Source organism: Gossypium hirsutum, chromosome A08 (assembly GCF_007990345.1).
Source record: "Gossypium hirsutum isolate 1008001.06 chromosome A08, Gossypium_hirsutum_v2.1, whole genome shotgun sequence".
In the NCBI taxonomy this organism is placed as follows: Eukaryota; Viridiplantae; Streptophyta; class Magnoliopsida; order Malvales; family Malvaceae; genus Gossypium; species Gossypium hirsutum.
In genome coordinates, this window is record NC_053431.1 from 109,711,529 (window position 1) to 109,722,704 (window position 11,176).

Below are 11,176 nucleotides of genomic sequence, written 5' to 3' on the forward strand. Positions count from 1 at the left end.
CAATGAAATATCCGAGTGAGTAAATTTATGAAGTTTATATTAATCATTAAAATGAATTTATTAAATGATGCTCACATTATTTTATTCAAAATTAATAACCCTCATATTTTAATTTCGAAAAGACTTTCTCGAAATTTTTTTTCTAGTGGGTAAAGATTCACATTTCACCTCCTTTTAAGTCAACTTTGGTTGAACACTCAAGATTATGGTTATTTAGGTAAGCAACACTTGTTAATTACATCACATGTACCTCCTAAATATTGAGTGAACAACTTTTGTTCTAATCATTTTATGATTTATCCAAATTACTTGCCTCTAGGTTTCTAATCCTATTAGAGTAACCTAGTTAAGTCAGTAACCAATGTTTTAACTAGCGAATATCACTTGCTTATTCTTCGTGTGTAACCAAGATAGATACTAGTAGTTCGCTTTAGCAGAACCTACATAGTATCGATAGAGGCCTTAATAAGGACAATGATTGGAATGTAACGTTGAGTTAATATTTTGATGGAGGGAATTTTATTAAGCTTGCATATCACCAATTATGGTCTACATTAGCCCATTTAGTCTTTTAATTAATCTCATCAATTAATTTTGTTTACAGTTATCAAATTTTAACATACTTTAAAATTTGGCATGTTTTAGACATCTATAGTATCTCATACATGAATAAATAAAGCGATAAATAAATGTAATATTTATAGCCCACAAACTAAGGTGGTTGCTCTTAAGCCTATTGGAGAAACAAAAGGAAACCTAAAGGTGTAATCCACTTCACAAGCTTCTTTTCTACTTTAGTTGGCTTATCTTTCTTCTCATATGGCCTATAGCAACTCATTTGTTGTGTTGAAGCCTGTAAAAGAGTAAAATTATTGTACTAAATAATCACACTAAGTTCAATTCCCAGGAAAGAGAGGTGGATCACAAGGATCGCTTAAGTACCAGGTCTTTCTTAGCCAGAATATCCCTCTATCGTAATTTAATAGCACAATAAATCACTACAATCACACTCACAAAATATGCAAAATAATACAATAAAGAACACCAGAATTTTAACGAGATTCAACAAATTTTGCCTACGTCCTCGGGCACTACCAAATATATTTCACTCTAAAATACAAGTGAAGATTTACAAAGAGAGAGAAAAATGCCTTAAGTAGAGAATGACAAATGTGGGTTGATAAAAAATGAGAAATGGTTAGGCCTATTTATAGTGGAGGTTCAGGGATCAACTATCAAACTCACTATACAATTAAGGACCAAAATTTGCAATTATCTCATGCCAAATCTCAATCCCACTCTTGGTGCCTTAAATCCCAAATTTCTAGTGCCAACATTTTGATACCCATATCTTTGTCTTTCCAAATTATGGATGATTTCTAATAATCTCCACATTGAAGATTTGATTAGAATAATCTTATCTTCACTCAATTCTTTCTACCTTTGTCAACAATACTTGATAGTGCCTTCTTCAACAGTTAAACTTACAGGATATAGATCAAGTTCAAATAATGTTCGAACTTGGTTGTTGTTATCACCTTGGTCACCATATCTGTGGGATTATCTATAGTCTTAAACTTCTGAAGATGAATTTTCCCCTCATCAATAATTTCCCGCACAAAATAGAATCGTACGTTGATATGCTTAGTACTTGCATGATAGACTTGATTCTTTGCTAAATGAATAACACTTTGACTATCACAATACGAATTAATATGCTCCTGAACAATCCCAAGGTTTTAACCATACCTTGCAACCAAATAGCTTCCTTTACAGCCTCTGTTATAGCCATGTATTTGGCTTCTGTGGTTGACAATGCAACTGTAGACTGCAGTGTGGACTTCCAACTTATTGGTCCTCTAGTAAGTGTAAATACATAACCGGTGATTGCTCTTCGTTTATCCAGATCACCGGAATAGTCAGAGTCAACGTACCCAATAACACCTTTACCAAATGTAGTATCCTGCTTGAACAGTAATCCAACATCCATGGTCTTCTGAATATACCATGGAATCCATTTCACAGCTTGCCAATGTCGTTTTCCAGGATTATGCATATACCTGCTCACTATATTAACTGCCTGTGAAATGTCGAGACTTGTACACACCATTGCATACATCAAGCTACCTACTGCATTAAAATACGGAACTTGTAACATGTATTCTTGTTTCGTATTCATTGAAGGAGATAGTTGTACAGAAAGCTTGAAATGAGAAGCCAACGGGGTATTTATAGGTTTTGTCTGCTCGTTCATGCCAAACCACTGTAATACATTTTTCAAATATTGCTTCTGAGACAAGCTGGCTCTGCCATGAGCTCTATCTCTACATATTTCCATGCCAAGAATCTTCTTAGCTTCACCTAGATCTTTCATCTCAAACTCAAGGATGAGTTGAGTCTTCAATCTCTCAATTTCAACTTTACTCTTATATGCTATCAACATATTGTCAACATATAAGAGCAAGTATATGAAAATTCCTTCTTGTAGCTTCTGAAAATACACGCAATGACCAAATTTACTTATTGTGTACCTTTGCCCTTTCATGAACTGATCAAATAGCTTGTACCATTGCCTCGCAGATTGTTTCAATCCATAAAGCGACTTTGTCAGATTGCAAACCCAATTTTCTTTATCAGCAACCTTGAATCCATTTGGCTGAGTCATATAGATTTCCTCTTACAAATCACCGTGTAAAAACGCAGGCTTCACATCGAGCTGAACTAGTTCAAGATCATATTACACTACCAAGGCTAGCAAAATTCGAATAGACGAATGCTTCACAACTGGAGAAAACACTTCATTGCAGTCTATTCCTTCTTTCTGAGCGTAACCCTTTGTTACCAATCTAGCCTTGTATCGAATTTCATGTTTACCAGGAAATCCTTCCTTTTTTTCATATATCCATTTGCATCCAAATGCCTTATTCCCTTTGGGCAATTTCACCAACTCCCAAGTTCTATTTTTTTGAAGAGACTGCATTTCTTCATTCATACATTGCTTCCACTTGACACCATCAGGGTTACTTATTGCTTCTGTGTAAGTAGAAGGAACATCATCATCTGCAATTAGAAGTGCATAAGCCACCATATCATCAAAGCGAGCAGACATACAGATCTTTCTTCTTGGCCTTCTATATGCAATTGAATCTTGTTGCTATAGAAGTTCTTTGGTTGACACTTCTTCATCATTTGTTCCTTCAATATTAGTTGGATCATCGTTAACCTTTTCAAGCTCCACCTGCTACAAAGTACTACTAGTTTTGTCATCCTTTTGTGAATCCTTGTTCTTTATCATGGTTTATTCATCATAAGTCACATCTCTACTGAAAACAATCTTCCTTGTTTCAGGACACCAGAGACTATATCCTTTTACTCCACCAGTTATACCTAAGAATAATGCTTTCTTTGCTCTTGGGCCTAATTTAGATTCTTTTACATGATAATATGCAGTGGAACCAAAGACATATAAGGAATCATAATCAGTAGCAGATTTACCAATCCACATCTCCATAGGATTTTTTTCCATTTATTGCAGGTGATGGAAAATGGTTAATTAGATTGCACGCATATTTAACTGCCTCAGCCCAAAATTCCTTGCCCAATCCAGCATTGGACAACATACATCGAACTTTCTCCAGTATAGTCTAATTCATATGTTCTGCCACCCCATTCTGCTGTGGTGCATCCCGAACAGTGAAGTGTCACACAATGCCCTCATCTTGACATACTTGTAGAAATAGATTATTCTTGTACTCCATACCATTATCTGATCGAAGTCGTTTGACCTTTCGACTAGTTTGAGTCTCCACCATCTTATTCCATTTCAGAAATGCATCCAAAACTTCACTGTTTCTTTTCATTAGATACACCCATACTTTTCTTGAATAATCATCAACAAAATTAACAAAATAGTGCATACCTCCCAAAGAAGCCACTTTGGTAGGTCCCAACACATCATTGTGAACGTAGTTCAGAATTCCTTTCGTATTATAAATTGCTGAACCAAATTTTACCCTCGTCTGCTTGCCCAGAACACAATGTTCACAGAATTCCAATTTGCAAGAATTTGCACCTTTCAACATGCCTTGCTTTTCCAAATTCTGCAAAGCTTTTTCACCAACATGTCCTAATCACATATGCTATCACCTGGTAGACTCTGAATCTGTATCTTTGACAAAAACTATTGATGTTGATCTAATAACTGTACTTCCATTTAAATAGTACAGGTTATTCCTTCTTGTACCTTTCATCACCGTCAATACCCCAATTACTACCTGTAGTAATCCATTTCTCAAAGTGATTATGAGTCCTTTAGATTCTAGGACCCCTATTGAGATGAGATTTTTCTTCAAGCTAGCTATGTAGTGAACATCTGTCAAGACTTGGATTGAGCCATCGTGATTCTTCAATTGGATTGTACCTACTCCCATTGTCTTATAAGTGTTGTCATTGCCCCTAAAAACAACTCCACCTTCTAGCTCTTTAAGACTAGAAAACCAGTCCTTATTAGGACACATATGGTAAGTACATCCTGGATCCAAAATCCACTCATCTATATGACATGCCATTGCCATGCCAACCGAGCTAAATTTTGGCTCCTCATCATGCTCCGTTACACATGCATTAGAAATAGACTTGCCCTTTTGTAACTTAGGACAATTCTTTTCTAATACCCTTTCTCACGACAAAAAGCACATTCATCTTTGGCTGGTCTCCCTTTGGACTTTCCCCTTCTACCAGGTTTGCTGCTGTGTGAACAACCTCTTATTGTTAAGACTTCTACAGTTGTATCTCTGTGATCCTTTTTTATCTTTCTTTCGAGTCTCAAATCTATACAACGCACTACAGACTACATCAAATGTGATCGTATCCTTCCCATGAAGCAATGTGGTGGTAAGATGATCATATTCATCAGGAAGGAAATTCAACAACAATAATGCCTTGTCTTCATCTTCAAATTTCTCATCCAAATTTAGCAAGTCTACTAAAATTTTATTGAATGAGTTCACATGGTCATTCATTGACATACTGGTTGCATACATGAAGTGATAAAGTTTCTTTTTCATATAAAACCTATTTTCAAGACTTTTCGTTAGAAACTTTTCTTCCAGTGTATCCCACAACTTCTTCACTGATGTCTCCCTAATGACATAGTACTTCTGCTCTTTGGCCAAACAGAGGCGAATTGTACCACATGCCTGTCTATTTTTCTTAGCCCATTCCTAGTATCCATCTTGTCAGGTTTTTCTTCAAGGGCTATATCCAGTTCTTGCTGACATAAGACATCCAGGATCTCACATTGCCACATACCAAATTTATTTGTACCATCAAATTTCTCTACTTCAAATTTTGCATTGGTCATAGTAGTCTTTGCTGATGACAATGCATTTGCCATTTTTCTCCCTAATCTCAACTACTGCATATGTGAACAGTAACGTTAATGTGAATAGTTTCGTGGATGAACAATACATATACAAAAATAGTATCGTAAACGATCGTATTTCCCAAGTACGAATCTAGCTTGGATACTAATTGTTGTGCGGAAGTGTGTAAAAGAGTAAAATTATTATACTAAAAAATCACACTAAGTTCAATTCCTACGAAAGAGAGGTGGATCACAAGGATCTCTTAAGTACCAGGTCTTTCCTAGCCAAAATATCCCTCTATCGTAATTTAATACCACAATAAATCACTACAATCGCACTCACAAAATATGCAAAACAATACAATAAAGAACCCTAGAATTTTAACGAGGTTCAGCAAATTTTGCCTATGTCCTCGAGCACTATGAAATATATTTCACTCTAAAATACAAGTGAAGATTTACAAAGAGAGAGAAAAATGCCTTAAGTAGAGAATGGCAAATGTAGGTTGATAAAAAATGAGAAATGGTTAGGCCTATTTATAGTGGAGGTTTAGGGATCAACTAGCAAAGTCACTATACAATTAGGGACCAAAATTTACAATTATCTCATGCCAAATCTCAATCCCACTCTTGGTGCCTTAAATCTCATATTTCTAGTGCCAACATTTTGATACCCATATCTTTGTCTTTCCAAAATTTGGATGATTTCCAATATCATGCAATTTACAATTTGTAGAAACTTGTTTTACATACTAGGGAGTGAGAAAAGAAGAGAAATACAAGAGAGAAATAGTAAGGCAGGACACATAGGCCATATTTATAAAATATAAGCTTTTCAAATAATAAAATAAATGGGTTATCGGGCTATAACCATGCATTTCCAAACACCGTGCAAATCGACCATAACATAGAACATACTTGTAAAATATAATATGTTATGTTTTATTCGTCGCTGATTGTTAAAAATAGAACAATGGTAAATCTAGGGATATGTAAGGGCTGTGAAGGCCCTTAGTCGTTAAGAAAAATTCTGAATAGGCTTACTGGAACAACTCTTGTCCCCTTTCAAAAATTCTAATAAGTTAACTAGTAATTTCAATGATAACCCCACTAGTCCTAAACATATTCATTAACCCTTAGCAAACAATGTATTAGTCAACTGCAACTTTTTGTTAAATAGATTACATGCATCAAATATACATATAACAGATTGAACAAATCGGAACAAACAACATGCATATTAAACAATTCCACTAACCATTAAATTTAATCCCAAATCCGTATCGTACAAATGGATCTGATACTATTATTGGGTCACCAGGATGCCCTGTGGCACAATGAAAAAAATATTCCAGTTATCTAAACCATGAATCCATGCACGAGGATCGAACCGGGAAGAAAAAAATTGAAAAATATACATTTCGTACTCTTAAAAATAAGAAAGAACCATTGTTGTTTTAATCCCTTTCACACACTTCCAATCCAAAGCTGCAACAGAATCGTCCCGGCCTTTAAGTAGTCCACTCTGTTGCTAATGAATGAACAAAAACTCTCACTGAATGTTTCAGAGAGTTTTTCCAAAAAGAAATGCACTAACTATACTTAGGTTCTTTTTCTTTTTTTTGTGGTTAATGTTGGTTAACACTCTTTTGCACCCTAGGGTTTTATTTAATGATTATTTTCCTTTTATTTAATATTCCCTAAAGAAACGGAATCCTCTTTTTGGTGCCAAAATATATCTATGAAAATATCACAGTGTGATATCCTTTCCAAAAGGATATTAATTTTCATATATATTTTATGTTTGGCTGAAATTAATTATTATAATACTTTACTTTAATAATTTTGATAAGCATATCATAATTAATATTTTATATAAATCAAATTCATACATTTATTTTAATTATGTTCTCTATTCTTGTACAACGAATTTGTACATATTTATAGTGTTTACTATTTAACTGTCAAATTAAATTAATTTAATAATTAATATAATTCTCGTGACAATTAAATTTAATACCAACTGTGTTTAAATTATGTTTGTTTCAACCATAGGGTGTGACCCTGTAGACTTTTATATTATTGGTAGTAATACTAGAACACTTCTCATGTTACAAGCAATGAGTGGCATCTAGCAATGCATCATCACTACCCAAGTTACAAGAAGTCGTGGTTCAACATAACCTTTATGTGATAAATTTTCATGTATTATATCATTTTGTCCTTTATATCTCAAATGAACACAAGTCATGGAATAGTCACACTTGAAAAGTCCAATATCATGTTTCTTCATACCCGAAGTAGACTACAATAAACAAATAAGTGTAATATCTCATATTAACGTATTTGAGCATGGCCATGCATTTCTAGTCTCATTACATCTTAGTGGCCTAAGATATTACTCCCATGATGTAGGAAGGACAAATCCTATCTTGATCAATCATATCCCACTACATAGGCTGTGGCATACCCAACATTAGTCTTTATAGTACAACCTATTACAGTAGATGTTTGACTGTATCAAAATATACGACTTACTATGTTGGGACAATGATGATCTCAAGTCTAAGGATTGTATACATTATCACTATGAGTAATGTTGTAACTATTATATAATAATCTAAGAGACATACTCATAATGGGTTAGCCCAATATGTCATTCTCTAACATATACTCATGTATTGATTTTGACATCTTTATTTCAATGATAACACTTTGTCATCAATCGACTACATGTTAGCCTTAATGCATTTATGCCGTCCAAGCCCACAATAATACTCGACTAAGGACCTTTTAAGAATAATCATATTATTCTCAGGACATTATTATAAAATATTTTATTTATATACACAAAAAATAAACTTAAATTATAATGGAAATACCTTATATTAATAAAAGAGGTAAAACAAGTATGTTATTACAATCATCTCATAATTGGTCTTTGGGCATACTCTAACACCATGGTAGTAAGTAAAGAAAAAAATCAACTCATATCGACTCATATTGTTACGGGATGGATAGTTTGTGTGGACTAATGTATGATTAACAAGGCAACTAGGAAAGATCATTTCCCTTTGCCTTTCATCGATCAAATGTTGGACAGACTAGCTAGTAAGGCTTTTTATTATTTCCTAGATGATTATTCAGGATATAATCAGATTTCCATAGCACCTAAAGATCAAGAGAAGACAACTTTCACATGTCCATATGGTATTTTTACATTCAGGCAGATGTCATTAAGGTTATGCAATGCGCCAACAAGTTTCCAGCGCTTTCTAGTGCTGTATGATGGCCGTATTCTCAAAAATTGTGAAAAAATTCCTTTAAGTTTTTATGGATGACTTCTTTGTGTTCGCAAATTATTTTGAAGATTGCTTAAGGAATTTGGAGATGGTTTTATACCGCTATGAAGAAATAAATCTAATACTAAACTAAGAGAAATGCCATTTCATGGATTGTGAAGGCATTGTCCTCGAACATAGAGTGTCACAATGAGGATTTGAAGTAGATAGAGTAAAAATAGAAGTGATCAAAAAATTACCACCGCCAACTAGTGTTAAGGGTATTAGAAGTTTTCTAGGACACGTAGTATTTTACAAAAGATTTATGAAGGATTTTTGAAAATCTCTAAACCCTTGTGTACTTTACTTGAACAGAATAAACCTTTTAATTTGGATGATCAATGTTTGCAGGCTTTCAAGGAACTCAAGAAGTGACTTGTAGAAGCACCGATTGTAGTTGCTTCAAAATGGACATTGCCTTTTGAACGCATGTGCAACGCTAGTGATTATGCTGTGAGAGCAGTGTTGGGTCAACAGAGAAACAAGGTACTACATGAAATATATTATGCTAGTAGGACGTTGAACGAGGCTCAGCTTAACTATATGACTATGGAGAAGGAATTACTGGCAGTAGTTTTTGTATTCAACATGTTTCATTCTTATTTAGTAGGAACAAAGGTTACAATCTACACAGATCACCCGACTTTCAAGTACTTGATACGGAAGAAAGATGTCATACCAAGATCGATTAGGTGGATACTCTTGTTACAAGAGTTTGATTTGGAAATTAGAGATCGGAAGAGAACCAAAAATCAAGTGGCTGACCACTTGTCAAGAATGAAATCAGGAAATAAAGATGAAAGCAAGAAACTTATTAAGGAAGAATTCACAGATGAATAGTTGCTCATTGCTAAGGCATTAGCTTTGTATGCCGGTATTGTAAACTTCTTAGTAAGTGGTGTAATGTCACCTGACTTCGATGCTCATAAAATACAAAAATTTCTTTACGATGCCAAACAGAACCATTGGAATGAACCATTCCTATTCAACCATTATGTAGATCAAATAAAGTTGAAGTGCGTCCCAAATAAGGAGATGCATAGTATCTTAAAACATTATCACTTAGCTTCATATGGAGGACATTTTGGAGGAATGAAAATAGCTGCTAAGGTACTCCAGTTAAGATTCTATTTGCCAAGTTTATTTGAAGATGGTTATGAATTTTATAGGTTGTGTGATCGTTATCAGAGAACAGGAAATGTGTCTAGGAGACAAGAAATGCCGTTGCAAAGTATATTAAAGATTGAATTGTTTGATGTATAAGGAATAGACTTTATGGGTCTATTTCCACCATCCATGGGCAAGCTATACGTACTTTTGGTAGTAGACTATGTTTTTAAGTGGGTAGAAGTAGTAACCCTAGCCTCTAATGATGTTAAGTCGATATTGAAATTTTTGCATAAGAATATTTTTACTCGATTTGGTACACCGAGAGCCATTATCAGTGATAAGGGATACCATTTTGATTGCAAATTGATGTCCAATTCCTTGCTTAGGTATGGGGTGAAATATAGAATTGCCACGGCATATCACTCTTAGACGAATGGCCAAGCTAAAATCTCTAATAGATAAATTAAACAAATTCTAGAAAAAGTAGTAAATCCATCTCAAAAAGACTGGTCTAGTACATTAGATGAAGCTCTATAGGCATACCGAATTGCATTTAAAACACCATTAAGGACGTCAACTTTTAAATTTTTTTACAATAAGTCATGTCATTTACCTGTTGAACTTGAGTATAAAGCGTTTTAGGCGATTAAGAAACTGAACATGGATTGGGCTGCTGCTGGCGACAAGAGATTGCTAAAATTGAATGAAATTGAAAAGTTTCAAACACAAGCATATGAGAATACTCGTTTGTATAAGGAAAAGACCAAGCAATGGCATGATGCCAAAATTTTCCCAATGCAATTTGAGCCTAGACAACAGGTATTATTGTTCAATTCCAGACTCAAATTATTTCCTGGTAAGTTAAAATCTCGATGGTCAGGATCCTTTGAAGTGATTCAAGTGTATTCACATGGAGCTGTTTTTGTTAATGACCTAAGAACAAGGGCTACATTCAAGCTTAATGGACAACGCTTGAAGCATTACTGGGGTGCTCCTATAGAGCATGATAAGCAAAATGTTAGCCTTCATGATGTTTGAATTTTTTGTTTTCGTTAATAAGTAGTTTTTTTTTCTGTTTTATTTCCCATTGTTATTTTTATTTTTATTCTCTTTATTTTTAATACAATTTCATTTCTGATTTTTTTTATTATGAATAGGAGCAGAATAAAAGAAACAGGATTTGCTAGTGTGTACTAAGCAGCAGTTTGCAACAGCATTACAGAGAAACGTTATGCTGTGACAAACTGAATGATGAGGTGTTAATAAAAGAGTTGACCGGTTAGAAAATCCCAAAGGAAAGACTTTTAGGAAGTTGCATTTACTGAATATTGGGAAACCTAAAGTATGAAGCCCACAATGT

The 11,176-nt window shown here is 34.3% G+C and overlaps 1 protein-coding gene across 1 annotated transcript; it reads left to right on the forward strand.

The window, feature by feature from the left end:
- The first annotated feature begins 10,476 nt into the window (after positions 1-10,476).
- On the forward strand, positions 10,477-10,854 carry LOC121205065 (uncharacterized). The gene has a single exon (XM_041075992.1). The coding sequence runs from the start codon at positions 10,477-10,479 to the stop codon at positions 10,852-10,854; it is 378 nt and encodes a 125-aa protein (XP_040931926.1).
- Positions 10,855-11,176: the final 322 nt, after the last annotated feature.

What these genes read in the sequence shown, in the direction of transcription:
- LOC121205065 (XM_041075992.1), top strand. Translation starts at nt 10,477, where the DNA reads ATGGATTGGGCTGCTGCTGGCGACAAGAGATTGCTAAAATTGAATGAA.